At 58.2% G+C, this 17,740-nt stretch overlaps 1 protein-coding gene across 2 annotated transcripts; it reads left to right on the top strand.

Annotated features, from left to right (window-relative positions):
* The first annotated feature begins 5,787 nt into the window (after positions 1-5,787).
* CSDC2 (cold shock domain containing C2) lies at positions 5,788-16,202 on the top strand. 2 transcript variants are annotated; one of them, XM_032346131.1, is made up of 4 exons: positions 5,788-5,931; positions 13,559-13,857; positions 15,025-15,147; positions 15,738-16,202. In XM_032346131.1, exons 2-4 carry the CDS (start codon positions 13,682-13,684, stop codon positions 15,898-15,900), a joined length of 462 nt encoding a protein of 153 aa, XP_032202022.1. In that variant the 5' UTR covers positions 5,788-5,931; positions 13,559-13,681; the 3' UTR covers positions 15,901-16,202. The 2 variants fall into 2 exon arrangements, with proteins under 2 accessions (XP_032202022.1, XP_032202023.1); XM_032346132.1 differs by lacking the exon at positions 5,788-5,931 and adding an exon at positions 5,984-6,003.
* Positions 16,203-17,740: the final 1,538 nt, after the last annotated feature.

Genomic DNA, 17,740 nt, shown 5'->3' with positions numbered 1-17,740 from the left:
CAATCTGGAAACTCACCAGATGTCGGTAAGTCCAGATTGTCTCAATTCTGAGCCCCAGAGACCTCCTTCCGGGTTCTTAGGAATAGAAGCTCTGAGGAGCAGAACCAGGAACAATTCTCGTTTGGACACTCTTTAAAATGTCCTTCCATGGTTGGGGGCACCCCGTTGGCTCAGTAGGAAAAGCATGCAATGCTTGATCTCAGGGTTGCAAGTTCGAGCCCCACGTTGGGTGTAGGGATTACTTAAACTCTTTTTTTTTTTTATTTTAAGACTTTATTTATTTAACAGAGAGAGGGAGAGAGCACAAGTAGGCAGAGAGGCAGGCAGAGGGAGAGGGAGAAGAAGACTCCCCACTGAGCAGGGAGCCGGATGCAGCTGATCCCAGGACTCCAGGATCACGACCTGAGCCGAAGGCAGCCGCTCAACCAGTTGAGCCACCCAGGCGCCCCCAAAATAAACTATTTAAAAAAAAAGTCTTGGGATGCCTGGGTGGCTCAGTTGGTTAAGCGACTGCCTTCAGCTCAGGTCATGATCCTGGAGTCCCAGGATCGAGTTCCACATCAGGTTCCCAGCTCCATGGGGAGTCTGCGTCTCCCTCTGACCTTCTCCTCACTCATGTTGTCTCTCACTGTCTCTCTCTCAAACAAATAAATAAAATCTTTAAAAAAAAAAAAAAAAGTCTTTCCATGGAGGCCAAAAACACAGCTGAAGTACTACTGGGAATAGTGATTCTAGAAGGGACCTGGAAATAGAGGCTCCTGATATGTTGCTCTCTGTTCTGGCTTGAGCCAAAAGCAAAGTGCAAAAAATCAAGAGGTATTTATTGGGGGCCCCGATGGGAAGCAGGAAACAGATGTGGGAGCTCATTCCAGGCATTGCTATGGAGAAAGGTCACATGCATACTGTGACAGTGAGTGACTAGAATTCTAGCCAGGACAGTCAGGGACGGCCTCACTCAGAATGTACAGGGGGAGGAGAGGCTGAATGTTGAGAAGACACGGGGTGTTCGGGAATGGGTGTGCGAGGGAGGCCTGGCCCACACCTCCTCCCAGCCCTGGGTTTGTGGGGGGGGGGGGTTGGCCTGGCTGCTCTAGCCCTGGGGTCTCAGGGCAGGGTGCAGAGGGGGCCCGCTGTGGGCAGGGACCCCTTTCCCCATGATGGAGAGCGCTTCCCAATGACTCAAAGGGATTTAAGCGTCAGGAGACTCTCACCCGCAGACCACAGGGTCATCTCCAGCCCTGGGGCCAGGGCCAGGGGACCCCTCCATCTTCCTCAGTCTCCTGCCTGTGTCGGTCATTACCCTGGACGGAGCCGTGAGACCGCTGGGGGTACTCTTTGGAGTCAGGAGCAGGTCACGCCTTCCTATCTCATTTCAGATGAGGAGCAGACCTCTTGCCAGCACCCCCCCCACACAGTGTGACCCTGCCTTCCTCCGTCTTTCCTCATCCGGCCGCATCAGTGACCTTTGGAACATGCAGCAGCCTTTCCTGCCTCTGGGAGTTCAGCCATGCTGTTCCCTCTTTGGGAAACACTCTTCCCCTGCTTTTTACAAGGCAGGCTCCTTCTCACCCTTGGGGATCAGCTTGCAAATGGCCCCTTCTCCTTCTCCAAGTGGCCTCTCTCAGCCCTCAGTGGGTAGATTGAGTCCTGCCTGTCTCCTTCTTCCAACCCTGCTTCTGTGCTGTCTTCATAATTTGTGGTTATACATTTATTCATTTGCACACTTGGTATTATGTCTCTTCCTAGATAAGACATAAGCTTTATAAACTCAGGGAGTGTATTTGTCTGGTTCACCGCTGTGTTCCAGCCTAGACCGCCCGAGGGGTCAATAAATATTTGTCAGATGTTTGAATGAATGAACGAAGGACGTGGTCCAAGCTGCAGAAATAGACCTTCTCTGGCAGAAGGGCGGTCGGTGGTCGGACTGGACAAGACGGCCGGGGGACAGGAAGAGAGGATGGAAAAGCCACTGTTATCTACGGGGCAAAATCGCTAGAACCCGCTGGAGAAGAGTCCCATGGCCAAGGAGATGGGCATCCAGGGAACCGAAAAGACATCTCGAAGGCAGTGTGGTGTAGCAGAAGGAATGAGAAGGTAATGAAGCCAGAACTCCTGAGATTTAATCCCAGCTCCGTCACCAGCTGTGTGATCCCCGGCAAGTTTCTCTACCTCTCTGTGCCTGAGTTTCCACGTCCGTCCAACGGGTGGCACCCACGTCTTAAGGATGGATGTATCTTAAGGCATCTATGGATTCAAGGCCAGGGAGGCCCAGGCCTGGCCCCCGTGGGGGGGCTGGCAGCGGGTCACAGGGTGGGAACTGTGAGTCAGAGGGAATCAGCAGGACTTGGGCTATTCTGCCTCTTACCCACCTCCAGATTCTCTGAGGCGAGGAAGGCTTTCGAGGAGATGAGCTTTTGAATTCTCAGCGTTTCACAAAAATAGCCTCGGCGGCAGAACCCCTGGTTTCAAGCAGACAATTTCTTTGTTACTCAGCGGCTGGTGGGTGGGTGGGTGGTGCCACGGGCTGCTCATTTCCTCAATGAACAGCTGTGCCCTCTCCTCATTGTCGGGAATAATCATAACACAACTTCAAACCTCGGCCCAGCCTCCTTCATTCACGGCTCTCAGGGTGCCTGGAAGCCCCCACTCGTGTCTGCCGGGAGCGGGTGGGCCCTCCGAGAAAGGGCGGCCACAAAGTGAGGGTCGGGCCTGTGGCCCCCGCTTTGTCCTTGTCCACAGCAGACCAGGCCTCGGGCTCTCATAGGTGGCCTTTCAGGCCCTGCTGATGAAGTTCTTGAACCTAGGTGGGGTTCGGTGGGGTGAGGTTCGGAGCCGACGGCTAAAGAAGAATTCTTAAGGGGCGCCTGGGTGGCTCAGTGGGTTAAGCCGCTGCCTTCGGCTCAGGTAATGATCTCGGGGTCCTGGGATGGAGTCCCGCATCGGGCTCTCTGCTCAGCAGAGGGCCTGCTTCCCTCTCTCTCTCTCTCTCTCTGCCTGCCTCTCTGTCTACTTGTGATCTCCCTCTGTCAAATAAATAAAAATAAAATCTTTGAAAAAAAAAAAAAAAAAGAAAGAATTCTTAAGACGTCTCTGGTGCAAAAAGGTGGTTTATTAGAGCAGGGGGACAGGACCCGTGGGCAGGCAGAGATGCGGCTGCCCCGGGTTGTGAGGGTAGGCATGTTATATACCCTGCTGTTGGGGGAAGGTGAGGGGAAGGGAGATTTCAGTGGAGTTTTCATATGCTAAAGAGGGCTTTGTCCTCAGCCAGCCTCCTGCTCCCTCATCATTGCCTTCTGGCCTCGAGTCTTCTATACCCCCGCCTCACCTCCCTTACCGCCTCCAGCCACACCAGCCTCCTCTCTGGATTCTGGCAAGTCTGGCTCCTTCTTGTCACTTGGGGCTCAGCTCAAACATCATCCCCTCAGAAAAGTTCCCCCTGGCTGCTCCCCATTCTTGACCCATCATTGGCTTGTAGTCCATAGCTCGGCCACCAACAGCCAAGGTCCAATCTCCGCCAACTCAGGAGCTGAGCGAAGAGCCGACCTTGGCATTGAAGTTCCAACCCAATTCCGCGACTCCGGCTCTGATGCGCAGATGGGGTTCCTGTGGCTCAGGAGAGAGAAGGCAGTCCCCAGATGAAAGCACGGGGCCACTCCCCCCAGAAGGGACGGTGGGTGGTGGGCGGGGAGATCGCAGGCGTCGACCCCAGCCCTGGCCCTTCTCCTGGAGTGTGAGAACACGATGGGACCACAGCCTGTTCTGTCACTCTGTCGCTTCCGCGCTGGCTGACTCAGCGAGGTCCCCCATCTCTCCCAGCCCATTTCCTCATCCAGAGCTGTTATTATTATTTTTTTTAGATTTTTTTTTTTAATTTATCCATTTAACAGAGAGAGAGATCACAAGTAGGCAAAGAGGCAGACAGAGAGAGAGGGGGAAGCAGGCTCCCTGCTGAGCAGAGAGAGTCTGATGCGGGGCTCGATCCCAGGACCCTGGGATCATGACCTGAGCCGAAAGCAGAGGCTTTAACCCACTGAGCCACCCAGGTGCCCCTCCTCATCCAGAGCTGTTACAAGCAGCATGTGAGCTGGTGCTCGTGTGGGCCCTTTGAAAACTATGATTCTCTTTGGAAGAGAGGAAGACCAAGAAAGAAGAGAAGGGTTTAAGCGGGGTGAGGTTCCACTGGGAGGGTTCTCAGTCTAGTGAGTGGAACAGAATCCGAACTCCAGGCCTCGGGTGCGGATGGGCCACAAGGATCCCCACCTCTTGTGCAGGATCAGAAACGTAGACTGTCCGAGCCTGATTGTTCTGGGAGGTTCTGGAAGAGCAGGGATATGTGGTGGCATTGGACAGCCCTGGGTTCAATATCTTTCTAGCCAGATAATGAACACGGGCAACTCCCTCCTCCTACCTGAGCCTTACGTCCTCAGCAGCAGAGCAGGGGCGATGGTCATAAATGGCCGGACCGCTGTGGGCCTTGGGTGAGGCAGAGCCTGCTGGGAAGCCCTCAGTGCGTCTTACTGGCTGTTGTTATTTGCATTTTTCTCAATCATTTCCTTTTTGACTCCCTCCTCCTTCTGATTTTAATAAGACTTCTGTTAAAATGCCAGCCTGCCTCAGGAGGATGAAGGGTACTTGCGGGAAAGCTTCCTTCTCTCTGAGCTGAGGCCCAGGAGAAGGGGTGGGGAGGAACAGAAACCCCAGGTGGAGGCCTCTTTGGCGGGGCCGGAGGCTTAACCGCAGACTGCTCTGCAAACACTGAGCACCGCTGAGAAAGGGCCTTCTTCCCTTCTTTGCAGAGAGGCTGCGGAGGATCAGAGTCCGTAAAAGATTTTCCCAAGTGATCGCGGGCCTGGGGGTGCTGGAGCGGAGATCCACACCCAGGGTCTCTCTGATGTGGAGACAGGGGCACTGGGAAGGGCGCAGGGGTTGTCTGACCTGGAGAAAGAGAGAGAGAGAGAGGAGCAAGATTATCACTCCCTTAGGGGCTTCTCGATTTAATTGAATTGAATTGAGTTGAGTTGAATTGAATTGAATTGAATTGAATTCAATTCAATTCAATTCAATTCAATTCAACAGAAACATCGTCCACTGTGGGCCAGAGAAGGAGAGGCGCTCCCATAATTGCAGATAAGGATCTCCACCGAGCAAGGGGTAGACCTGAGCAGTGTCGGTGCTAATGGTGGCCGGGGACACTGTGGATCCACAGGGCAGAGGAAGGTCTGAGAGTCCCCAAAACGGGGCTCGCCCCGCCCTTGTCGGGGCTCCCTCAGAGAGGGCTCCTCCCCCTCCTCTGTTCTCCCAGACTCACCACTACCCCCGGCCCAAACCCCGTGGCCCCCAGCACAGTCTCCTGTACACCCCCCACACCCCCCACACACCCCCACCCACACGCACACACGCACGCACACACGCACACACACACACGCCCACCCACCAGCTCTCTAATTGCCAGGAATGCGGGCTGCCCCAGCTTCTCTCTCTCCCTCCTCCCGCCCCCCCCCCGCCCCCCCCGCACCCACCCCCCCTCCCGCATTCCTCAGCAGCTACTCCCACCTGGCAGGGCAAATTATACCCCAGCCTGACAATAAAAGCCACTTTCCAAAAAAAGAAGCTTTAGGGCCGGGAGAGACGCAGCTAAAACTCCCTCACCCCGTCCGCGCCTGACTCAGGAGGCGGTGTCTGGCCCCGAGGCAGCAGGGCCCTGGGTCCCTTTAAGCCGGGAGTACAAATTCCCATCCCCGTCCCTCCCTCCGGCTCCTCCTGACGTCAGGAGGAGGGCGTGTGTGAGTGAGTGAGGGGCTCGAGGTGCCGCATGCTCACACACACACACACACACACACTCGTCGTACACACAACCCATCTCAGACCCGGCCCCTGAGTGCTGAAGGCGGCTGCGGGAGGCGGTGGCTGGACCTCGGCTGCCCCGGAGAGGTAAGGGACAGGACGGGGCGGCGAGGGCACACCAGCTCGAGAAACTGGCTTTGGCAGGGGCCGCGCGGGGAGGTAGGACACGACGGGGCTGGGAAGGTGGGTCCCTCCCCTGGGGCTGGCCCAGCCCTGTTCCGTTTACAGAGGAGGGTGTTGGAGGGTTTGTGGAGGAGCCCACCCGGTCCTCCCTTCTCCCTCCTCCCTCCCTCCTCCAAGCCCCCAAGGGGAGCCGAGGCCGTGTGGCTCCCTGTGAGGCGTGTGTGTGTCTGTGTGTGTGGGTCTGTGTGTCTGTGTCTGTGTCTGGGACTTGTGTCTGGCCCAAGAGGCAGAGAACAGCAGACACCTGCCAAGCCGCAGCCTCCCGTCTGGGAACCGGGGGAAGAGAAATGACTGGGGAATAATTGTGCTCCCACCCGATGCCGAGAGGTCGGAGCACAATGCAGCAGGGGGCATGTGTCCGTCCCCCTGGAATTCGGGGCTGGGGCCCGGGGACCGACCATTTAGGGCAGGCAGACAGTCGGACCTGGAGCAGCTGTGTCGTCCTGACTCTATGTCGTCCCCAACGCGATGGGGATAATTGTGTTAATGGGCTTGGAGAGGCGGCTCCTTGTAATTATCTTCGCCTCCGAGCAGCCCCCACCCAGAGCTCTCGCCTCTCCCGAGGCCACTCCTCTCCCCTGGTTGCTGGTCTCGCTCTGACCTCCGCCCTTGCCAGGGTGCAACCCTGGGGCGGCGGGGTGGGGGGTGGAGAGGCGAGGGTGCTGAGCCCGGGGCTGCTGGCCCCCAGCTGCGGGATGCGGGGACTCGGGGCAGCCTGGGCTAGCCCCAAGTCCTTGAGTGGCCTGCCTGGGCACAGGGAGTCCGGGCAGAGATAAGGGGTGATGCTGGCACCCGCAAGGGAGACAGCAGGTTCCTGCCAAGCTGCCAGCCTGCAGGCTCTTCCCAGGGAGAGGGGAGGGACGCGGCGCGAGAACAATAATAAATACAGAGTGTGAACTGCTGCATCCGCTGGGGCTGGGGGAGGGGAGGAGGAAGTGCGCCCGGGAGGAGGGTGGGCAACCTCACTGAGAGCCTGGCACCGTGCCCACCTGGATGTGCTCCAGAACTGGGCTCTCGATGGGGAGGGGCAGTCTGCAGCCCCTTGGAGAACGGGGAGCCAGTTCCCCAAAACTGACTCCATCCCAGAGGCCCCTCCAAATTCTGGATGTTTCCTTCACCCAGACTCCCCCCCGCCTACCCCCACCATTTCCTTGAAGTCCTTTCCAGCATCTATTTCCCATATCTGTCCCACCCCTCTGGGTCTGTGTGCCCTCCACTCCAAAAAAAAAAAAGATCTGAGCAGGAACTGGTCACAGAGAGGCCTGGGAAAGGCCAAGGGACAGTTTGGGTCACAGAGTCCCCTGCCAGGCCTGGCAATGTTCACGGATGCCCGTTGGCCTTGGAGGGGCTCTGGAGGGAGGAATAGGGGACCTACACAGCCAGCCTGTGGGGAGGGGACACCCACGGGCGGGTCTGGAGGCAGGGCCCCAAGATTGGCACCAGCAGAGGGCGCTCCGGGCTTGGGTGAGAGGGTCGTGTCTCGGGGTCACCGCCAGCACCAGTCCTGGAGCCTGGTGGGAAGGGGGCTTGGGGCAGTTGGGGCCCGTGTCCACACAGAGCAGCCAGGTAGGGAACATCAAGTAGTGGGGAGCTTCTCCCTTGCTCCAAAGCAGGTGGAATGATGGTCACTGGGGTGGCGGCTGGCACCCCGGCGAGCTCTGGGCTTTGAGGTCACACTGATTTGAGTTCAGCTACTCTAAGTGTGACTTTGATCAATCCTTTCCTCTCTCTAGGGGACTCAGAGTGGGAAAGTGACTTGCTCAGGGTCACACAGCCTGGCAGAGATGGGATGTGAGCACGGCTCTTGCGGGGCCCATTCTGGCATCTTTACCCTCACTGGTGCCAAGGAAGCCCGAAGGCCTTCATCAGGGTGGCCCCTCCCCCAGGCAGTAGGGGCATGTGACAAGGAGAGTGAAAAGGTCTCCATGAAGCTCAAATATAGGCTGGGGCAGCCCCTAACCCCCATGCACGCACACGCACACACACACACACACACACACACGCGTGTATGCACGCGCACGCACACACTGTAGGAGGGGGAAGAACCAGGTTTAATTAGGTCACCTCCAGCTGCTGGAGCAGCTTTGGCACTGAGGTATTTTAAGGACTGTCTGGGTGGCTGGGGGGGGGAGGGGCTGGGGAGGTGCCTGCTTCTGGCTGGTGGTCCTGAGGTTGTTTCCTGCTCCTAGGACCGCCGACCGTAGATAAGACCCCGACATTGAGAAAGCCCTCCCACCGCCATCCATTGCCCTGTGTCCTTCCCCTTTATAAGCCACTGTACCCTCTCCTGCCTGTGGCTGCTCCTGCACGTGGGGGCTCAGGGCTGGGACATACTCACTGGGGGAGTTGTTTTGAGGCTTGCCAGAGTTGGCAAGTGATTCACCCAAGGTCATAGTCTGAGTCGGCACAAAGCCAGAAATAGAACCCCAAGGCCTGACTCCCCAGTTTTTCCACACCCCCGTTCTTCCTTCACCAGCGGAGGGCAGGAGATGTCAGGGAGCTTTCCTCCCCCTCCCACAGTCTCATGCGCAGAAAGCACTGCCCCTGACCAGCTGTGTGACCCCAGGTAGCTTCTTTCCTTCTCTGGGCCTCAGTTTACTCTATTAAAGAATGGGGCTAATAACAGTCATTGTCACGTAAGGGTGTTGTGGGGACCTCCCGAGGAAATGGGGCCAAGGACTTGGCAGAGCACGGCCATGTGGCTAACAATCTATATGTGGTAGCCGTGCCTCTTGTCACGTTCGGACTTCCCACGCTGCGCCCTGGTCAGTCTGGTCCTCCCCCTGGAGGCTGGGGCTCCCTCCTCCTGTGCCTGTGGTCCCAGTGCCTGGCAAGCAATTTCCTTGCAGTTACGTGTGTTTTTTTGACAGCCTCAGAGGACAGTTGGACTGACCTTCAGTAGGCATCTGGGCCAGTGATGATTCAAGCAGCTCAGGAGAAAAGTGAGGCTAAGAGAGGGTCAAGGGCGGTCCCAGGTCACACAGCACTGGGGGGTTGATCCAGTCGGCTTTCCCTACTCTGCCCCAGACCAGAGACATTCGCATAGTCAAGAGAGGACTCTGACAGCCATTGCCTGCCCCGTCTTTTTGGGGTGTCTGAGAACTGGAGAAGCCCCAGCACCAGGACGATGGTCACCTGCTGACAGGGCTGAGTCACACTGTATCACAGCCTCGCCTCAGGTTACCTCTGAACAGCCCCGATGTTCTGGTTTTACCTCCCCTAGTCCTTCTGTCCGCAGAATGGCCAGGTTTGGCCTTCATGCAGAAAAATGCAGACCAGCGTGGCCGGAAGGGTCGAGCCAGAACACATAGGGAGTCGTGCCCTCACAGGGGGACCGTTGATACAGCGGCCCCTCAGCCCCTCCCACACATGGGACAGGTGCCACTAATAGCCCTCGGACAGATAAGGAAACTGAGGCTCAGAAAGGGAGGGTCACTGGCGTCCAGCCCAGGCCAGAAATGGTCCCGACCTGTCCTCGAACCTCCAGCGGCCCGTTCTGAAGGGCTTCGTTCTGGGCCACATGCGCTCCCAGACACTAGGACCGAGTCCCGTGGGGGCTGGGCTTTACCCTGAATTGAAACAAACTTTCTTCAAACTCCTGTGTTTCGCTGCTTTGGGGAGTTTATTTTCCCCTTCAGTTCTCAGGGAAAGGTCTTTTAGTAAAAACTCCAGCCGTGTTTTGGCTGAACCAGGAGCAGAATTTAAGAAGAACATTTGCTTTCAGATGAATCTGGGCTCTTCTCACTCACCTGCTGTGTGACCTTGGGTGAGTCACTCCACCTCCCTGAGCCTCAGTTTCCTTAGCTGTAAAATAGAAATGATGGAAATTCCAACCTTTCAGGGCCACTGGGATGGCCCAGAGAGGGGAAGCCTGTCCAAGGTCGCACAGCAACTCAGTGGCAACGCAGGGCCTGAGCTCAGGGCTCCAGAGTCAGATTACCTTGCTTCTGGTCCTGGCTCAGACATTAATTGCTGTGTGGCCTTGAGTGAATGACTTGGTCTCTCTGAGCCTTAGTTTCCTGCTCTGCAAAATGTAGTCATGATGGCAGCCATTGAAAGGGCAGCTGCAGGAATTAATAAGGGAGAAGCTCTGAGGGGCAGGGCGGGGACCTGGTAGGTGGGCAAGACCTTGAGATACAGGAAAGAGGGGGGTGGGGATGGGCTTGGCTTGGCTCAGCTGGGGCTCTCCTTCCTCCCACTCCCTCTTCCCCCTAAGCCCAATTTAGCAGCGGCGTCTGGGAGGGGCGCCCTCTGGCCCCGCACCTGCCGGTCTCCCCCGCACTGCCTCCCGTGTCATCCTTACAGGAGCTCTGGAGCACGGCTTCCGGCACTCCCCGTTTTCCAGAAGAGGAGGGAGTTGGGGGAGATCCGAAAGCAGCACCCTCTGCCCCCTGGAGGCGGCCTTTTCTGCACCCCCAGCCCTCTCTCCTAAGGCCAGCCGTGGGCTGCTTGCGTAGAGCCAGTGTTTGGAGTGGGGTTGAAGGGCCGGGAGCAGCCAGGCCTGTGGGGCCAGAGGGCGGGAAGGCCTATCCCTGCCCTTACTCTGCCCCCCTCTCTCCTGCTGCCTAGTCCCTTGTGGGGAACCCATTTTGGGGAGGGGAAGGAAGAGGGGCCTTCCCTCACCCCTAACCCTGGGTAATTAATCAATGCATCTCTCCCCCTTCCCTGCAAGAGGCTTCGTTAGGGTCGGGAGACCCGGCTGGCCTGGCCAGAGCAGGGCCTGGCTCAGCTGTGTCTCCCTGGTAACGGCTGTGGGCTGCCTCTGCCCCTCCTCCCCACGACCTCCCAGCACCGGCTGTCACCACCAAGCACAATACCAGCTCTGGGAAAACTGTGCAGTGGGCAGGCTGGGACTGCCCTGCTTTCTGGACAGAAGGAAGGGGAGCGTCTGTCCACCTGCCACCCGTGCCCAGGTGCGGAGGGGACACCTGAGCGGGCAGTGTGGGGCCCCGACGTCTCTTGCTCTCCTGGCTCGGACAGCTTGGGTAGTTTTGCTGCCCGGTTTCCTTTTTGATAACAGCTTTATGGCGATATAACCCACATACTGTATGATTCAACCGTTCAAGGTGGACAAGTCAGTGGTTTTCAGTATAGGCACAGAATTGTGCAACAAGGCCATGATCAACCTCAGGACATTTTCATCGCCCCGGAAAGAAACTGCACCTGTTAGAATTTACTCCCCATGATCCTCCCCCGCCCCAATTCCTGGCAACCACTGATGTCCTTTCTGTCTCTGTGGACTTGTCCATTCTGGACATGTCACATGAATAGAATCACGCAACGTGCTTTCTTATGGCTGGCTGGCTTCTTCCACTTGGTGTAAGGGTCTCCAGGCTCATCGGTGTTGCAGTCGGTGTCAGGAACTCGCGTTCCTCTTTACGGCTGAATCCTATTCGGCTCTGTGGCTAGACCACGGTTTGTGTCTCCGCTCGTCTGTTGATGGACTTCTGGCTCGTTTCCACTTTGGGCCTGTTGTGGATAATGTTGCTGTGAACGCTCAGGCCCAAGTTCTCGTGTGATTGCGTTTTCTTCTCTCTAAAAATGGGAATAAAAATGCCAAACCTGGCCCGGCCTCCTGGAGCAGGCTCGGAAAGAAAAACCCCACGTCAGCTTGAGGGGGCTGTGAGGAGCTGTGAGGGGCCGTGAGGGAGCAGCTCTCCTGGGTGGAGAGGCATGTTGGGGGGCGGGGGTCTGGGGAGAGGAATGCCGCATCTCCACCTGGAGGCCAGGCAGAAGCAGCTCCTGATCCTGACCCAGACGGGTCCCACTTGCTGTGTGACCTTGAATGGCGGCCAGGAGACCTGCCCCACTGTTGGATCTTGTGACTTCTCCGCTCTCCCTTCCCTTGCCTCACTGCGTTGCAGGGCGATTCTGCCCTGGAAAGTCTAGGCCGGAGTGGGGGTGGGGCACAAGATGGAGGCCAGAAATCGGGTTGCGGCTCAGGGATTTACCTTGGGCCCTAGGGTCTTTGGGGGAGGGGGGGGTAGTGAAGCAGGGGGCTGAGGAGGTGGAGAGTCCCGCCCTCATTCCTGCACAAGTGTCGATTATGATGGGGCCTCTGGGAAGGCCTAGGCTTAGCCAAGGCTCACTGTAGCTGGTGAGGGAGTCAGGCAGGGTTTATCAGCTGCATTATACAAATGAGGAGACGGAGGCCAGTGGAAGTTCTCCCCAAGGTTGGCGGCTGGTACGTGGCAGAGCTGGAGGGCTCCTGGTCCAGGTGTCCAGTCTGGCCCCACTGTGGCCCCGGGCTCCGTCCACAGCCCGGCTCGGTACCCTGAGCCGTCCTCCCCGGGGTTCCACGGCAGCGTCTCTTAGGGTCTGAGACTTCCCAGCCCCGGTGGGGAGAGAACTATGTTCTCTTCCTCAGTAGAGGAAAATATAGGGTGAATTTTTTCAAGGTCATCCGGGCACTTAGCAGGTGATGAGGGAATTTCTATTGCTGAGCATTGACGATAGCCATTCATTGGGTATCTCTGAGATGCCGATATTGTCACACACTCCGTCAGTGACCCCTCGCAACCTTGCGCGGTTAAGTATTCTCAATCTCACTTCAGAGCAGAGGAAAATAGGGCTAAGGCAAACTCACCAGCGTTCCCAAGGGCTTACCACGCCCCGGCATGGAGAGAGGTGCTGAATCCTGACAGCAACCTTGCCGCCAAGTGAAGACCAGCACTAGCCCCATTTTACAGTGCAGAAAACTGAGTCAAAGATTAAAAGCGTTGACCAAGGCAGGCTGCATAGCCGGTTAGGGGCAGGAGGCAGGGTTCAAACCCAGGTCACCTGGCTCCAGAGCCTGCACTGTCTCCTGGAACTGTTGAAGTCACCAAGTGACAGTGACGAAGCTGAGATTCGAGCCCAGGTGTGTGGATGTGAAGCTGCTCACACTTGGGCCAAACTGTGTTCCAGATGGTCACTGGCCGCTTTCCTCATCCCACCTCCCAGGGCCCCGGAGTTAGAGAACTGAGCCTTAAGCTGGAAGGACTTGGAGGTTAGTTTTAGCTTGGACCATCCCTTGTGACCGCATACCGTGGACGGGGGACTTCAATGACAGTTTAACTCTCACAGTTCTGGAGGCTGGCGGGCCGAGATCAGGGAGCCAGCATGGTCTGGTTCTAGTCAGAGCCCCCTTCCTATAGACAGCTCCTGTCTCGCTGTGTCCCCACGTGGCGGCCAGGAAGCAAGGTCTTTGGGTCTCTTCTTCCAAGGGCACTAATCCCACCACGCCCCCCGCACCCCTCTCCCACCTCACCTGCTCCTAATGGCTTCCCAGAGGCCCCATCTCCAAATACCACCACATTGGGGTTAGGACTTCCAGATAGGAATTTTAGGGGGAAATAATTCAGCCCAGAGCAAGCTTATAGGACCGTTTTGTCTTTCTGGGAAGGATTCTGAGTCAGTGTGGGGCTGTGAGTGGCCTGAGGTCACTCTGTGAGGGTTGGTGAACAGGCCCGGCCCTCCAGGCTCTGGCCTGGTGTCCAGAAGATGCTCAGCCCGGCCCATACTCAACTCTGCCTCTTTCTCCCCCTTCTAGACGGAGCCCGTGGCTGGTGCGGCTGCCGAGCAGGGCCAGGCCGGGCCCTGCCCGCAAGGACGCCCAAGTTCTTCACCGGCCCCTGTGCCCGGGAGCCCACCAGGCTCTCTCGCGGGACCCGCCATGACTTCAGAACCCACGTCGCCCCCGGTAGTGCCCCCACTGCACTCCCCCAAGTCTCCTGTCTGGCCCACCTTCCCCTTCCACCGGGAGGGCAGCCGGGTCTGGGAGCGGGGCGGCGTCTCGTCCCGGGACCTGCCCAGTCCTCTGCCCACCAAACGGACCAGGACGTATTCAGCGTGAGTACCTGCCCCTCGCCCAGGCTCCGGGGATCTTTCCCCAGGACAAGGCTCCAGTTCTATCCTTGTCTAACCCCTGCTGTCCTCACTCAAGGACAGGGGAGCTGGATATGGACCTTCCAGAAACTACTGTGTTCATTCATTCATTCATTCTTCACTCCACTAAGATCTACTGAGCATCTGACTAGGGCATCCGGTGGTGAATAAGACAGTCTCTGCCTATAAGCTGTCTATGATCCAGAAGGAATTTGTCTACAGTTCACCTCCACCCAGCAGGGTTGGGAGAGAGGACACAATGTCAGGCATCAGGGGGGATGAGGTCCTAGTGGGTTTGGAGGACGTGTTAGGTGAAGAAGGAAGTTGGGTGTTCGAGGTACATGGGTCAGCCTGGACCAAAATGGAAGCAAGGACTGACCTCTAGTGAGGGGTGGGCGGGCTAGACAGAGACCAGACTTGGGCCCCTGGGGTAGTTCGCTGGCTGGGGTCACATGGGAGAGGTGATTTAGAGAGATCACAGGCGGACTGACTTGTCTTGGCCAAAGGAGAGATTTTTTGTTTTTGCTTTAAGTAAGCCCTACACCCAACATGGAGCTTGAACTTACAACCCTGAGAGCAAGAGTCACGTGCTCCACCGACTGAGCCAGCCAGGTGTCCCTAAAGGAGAGGTTTTGGATGGGACTGGTTGTCCCCTGTGTCCAACCCAAGGCTGGGCACAGAGCAGATGCTTGATAAATGATAAATGAATGGGTAAGGGACAAATAAGTGAATAGGATACCGTGACCTCAAAAGGTAGTGAGCTCCCCATTTTGAGAGGTATTCGAGTTCAGGTTCGGTATTCTTCACTCAGAAGTCTTACAGCAGGAGCCCATGTAAACCTGAATCGTCTCAGGAGGAAAGGGTGCTCTGCACAGAGAGGGGCACTGGCTGGGAGTCAGGAAATTTGCTTGCTGTATTCCCTGGGAGAGCCAGTTTCCCTCTCTGGGCCTCAGTCTCCTTATTGTCCAATGGGACCATGACAGAGCATTACCGTGTGCAGTTTCTGGCCTGGGGAGGACTTTCTACTCCCCTGGGACAGGCTCTGCAGGCAGACATGGCCAAGGAGGGCTGTGGGAGTCCAGGGAGGGGTGTCCCCAGACCACAGCTCTAATCCCCCTACTCTTACCTCAGGACAGCCCGGGCCTCGGCTGGCCCCGTGTTCAAAGGCGTCTGTAAGCAGTTCTCACGCTCACAGGGCCACGGCTTCATCACCCCCGAGAATGGATCCGAGGACATCTTTGTGCATGTATCTGAGTGAGTCCCTCCCCCACTACATTCCTGGCTGGGCCCCTACTGCAGGCTCCTGGCAAGGCCTCTAGAAACGCCTCTCCAGGCCTGTACCCTGGCTGGCTGAAGTCTGTGTCCCTGGCATCTTTCTCCTCCTGTTGCAGGGGCTGCTGGTGCGTGGGAGGGGGAGCAAGGGAAGGCTGGACCAGGTTGGGGGGGGACATCCCGGCCCCGGAAGCCCCGGGAACTACTGGCTGAGCCCTGGGATCCAGCATCACGGGCACTGAGAGGGCGGGGCCAGCCCCTGGGTCTTTCGGCCTGGAAGGTAGATCGGCAGGGGAGAGCTGACCTAGGCCTGGCCCCCAGCCGCGGTGCCAGGCAAACCTGGGGAGGGCACTGAGCTTCTCTAGGCCTCCAGACCTCCCTTGCCTTTCGTGTCTCAATCCCCAAACAGCACAGACAGGGAGGGACCATTTCGGAGTACCATTTTACAAGTTAGAGAGCTGAAGCTCTTAGAAGGGAGGGGAGGCCGCCCTCAGGCCAGCCCGCGGCGGGTGTCTGGGAGTGGGGCCCGCTGCTGGCGGCTGCTGGGCTGACGCCGCTCTCCCGCCCGCCAGCATCGAGGGGGAGTACGTGCCCGTGGAAGGCGACGAGGTGACCTACAAGATGTGCCCCATCCCACCCAAGAACCAGAAGTTCCAGGCCGTGGAGGTGGTGCTCACCCAGTTGGCCCCACATACTCCCCACGAGACGTGGTCCGGCCAGGTCGTGGGCTCCTAGGCTGGGGGGCTTGCGTGTCAGCCGCCGGTGGGTGGGGAGCCACACAGGGTAGATGGGCAGCTGGGGGCTCCAGGCCCCGCTGCACTGGCTGGCCCGGTCCCCTGGGCGGCCTCAGCATACACGTCTGTCTGTCTGTGCTTGTGGCCGTGAGCACGTGCCTCCATCCGCCCCCCCGTGACCCGTGACTGTTGCGTGAGCTGGACCAAGGGGAGGCCCCCAGCCCCGCCTGTTTGTCCGCTGTCTCCTTCCCCTCCCTGCCACTTCCGCACAGGACCCTCTCGCCCTCCTGTCCACCGAGCCCGAGGGCCTGCGTCGGGCCTGGGCCCGGGAGGCAGCGGGCACTGGTGGGCTCCTGTCCATACCAGCGTGTTGCCCTTGCCTCTGCTCCAGGCCTGGCCCAGGGACCAGACTCTGCTTGTGCTCCTTACCCCTGCCCCCTGGTCTGGGGCCTCCCACGGTGGCCTGCAGCCCTTCCCTCAGAAGCCTGGCCAGCGAGAGCTCTGGGGGCGCCTCCCAGCCTCTGGCAGGGGAAGAGGGTAACCCTTGGAGTCAGACCCCTCCTCACTGCCACGGGCCCAGCCGCCCTCCCTTCCACCTGCTCCCTCCTCTCAGCGTCCCGGAGAGGCAGGCAAGCAGGAGCTGAGGGCAGAAGGCGGTTTTGGGGTCTCAGTTTTGTCGGCCATGGTCCCTCTGCCTCCTCATTCTGGCAATGGCTCTGTGAGCTCAAGGTTGTGTCCCCTCCCCTGGGCTGCACTGAGCCACGCCACCACCACTCGGGAGACACGGATCTGTGGAGGGGTGGGGGCACGTCTCCCCCGGCTTGGACGGACCCATCCCCCTCGCCCTGATCCACAAACTCCGCTGATGCTCTGCCCATGCCCAGATGTGGCTGCTGAGGACCCCACCAGGCAAACGTGTCCCCCTTCAGGCAGGGCCAGGCAGGGGCACCCACAGGCTGGCCCTCAGCCCAAGACCACTAGCCCCGCAGCCCCTTGCTGGACTCTCTCCCTGAAGCTTCAGCCCTTACTACTGGCCCCAGTAGGCCAGCGGCTGGGGGGTATGGTCCTGATCTCGTGCATTGGGTCCCTTAAGGTGTGTGTGTCTGTGCGTGTATATGTCTGTGTGCATTGGCTCTCGGGTGGGGGTGCTGGTGTGGCCTGGGAGGCCAGAAAGGAGAGGCTTTGCCTCCACTACCCCCGCCATCACCACCACACTCCTTCCCAGAGAACACACCATTTGATGGGACAAGAAATGGGGGTCGAGTAAAGGCCTGCCAGGGACAGTGATCCTTGTGAAACCGGGTCTGTGAGTAAAACAGGTTCAAATGCCCAAGATGAGGGGTATCTGTTTAGAAGGATCCCCAGTACTGCAGGTGCCCCGAGGCCCGCAGGGTAGCAATGAGCTGGGGTACGTGCACCACACATCGGTCCCTACCAGGCTGGGGGGCGATCAGAGCTGCTGAGAAATGGAATGGCCCAGCCTGACACCCTCGTCTGAGCCCGGCTGTTCCGACAAGGCCTGAGGACTTGCCCCAGAGGAACAAGGACTCCCTGGCTTCCTTGGCAGAAGGTTTATGGGTACAGGTTAACTCCTGGGAGCCCCCAAGCCTCCCTCCTTTGAGCAGACCCCCCGTTTTTAGGCACTAGCCAGGACAGAAGATGTGGTAGTATCAGCACCAGGGCTGCCTGGGAGGCAGGGGGCGGCTGTGCCCCTCCAAACCCATGGCCCCGCAGTGTCCAAACCACCTGGACCCCCTCCAACCCCCATCCTTCCTAACACTGGCAATAAACCCTCAACTGTGACTCCACCTGGCCCAGAGCTGCCTCCGTCTGTCTGGGTC

Source organism: Mustela erminea, chromosome 6 (assembly GCF_009829155.1).
Source record: "Mustela erminea isolate mMusErm1 chromosome 6, mMusErm1.Pri, whole genome shotgun sequence".
In the NCBI taxonomy this organism is placed as follows: Eukaryota; Metazoa; Chordata; class Mammalia; order Carnivora; family Mustelidae; genus Mustela; species Mustela erminea.
Note: the sequence above shows the minus strand (reverse complement) of the source record. Positions and strands in the feature narration are given on the sequence as shown.

Excerpts from the sequence above, each read along its gene's own strand:
- CSDC2 (XM_032346131.1), top strand. The coding sequence starts at position 13,682 with ATGACTTCAGAACCCACGTCGCCCCCGGTAGTGCCCCCACTGCACTCC. Across the intron at positions 13,858-15,024 it reads CGGACCAGGACGTATTCAGC|GACAGCCCGGGCCTCGGCTG; the intron begins GTGAGTACCTGC and ends CTCTTACCTCAG. Across the intron at positions 15,148-15,737 it reads ATCTTTGTGCATGTATCTGA|CATCGAGGGGGAGTACGTGC; the intron begins GTGAGTCCCTCC and ends CCCGCCCGCCAG.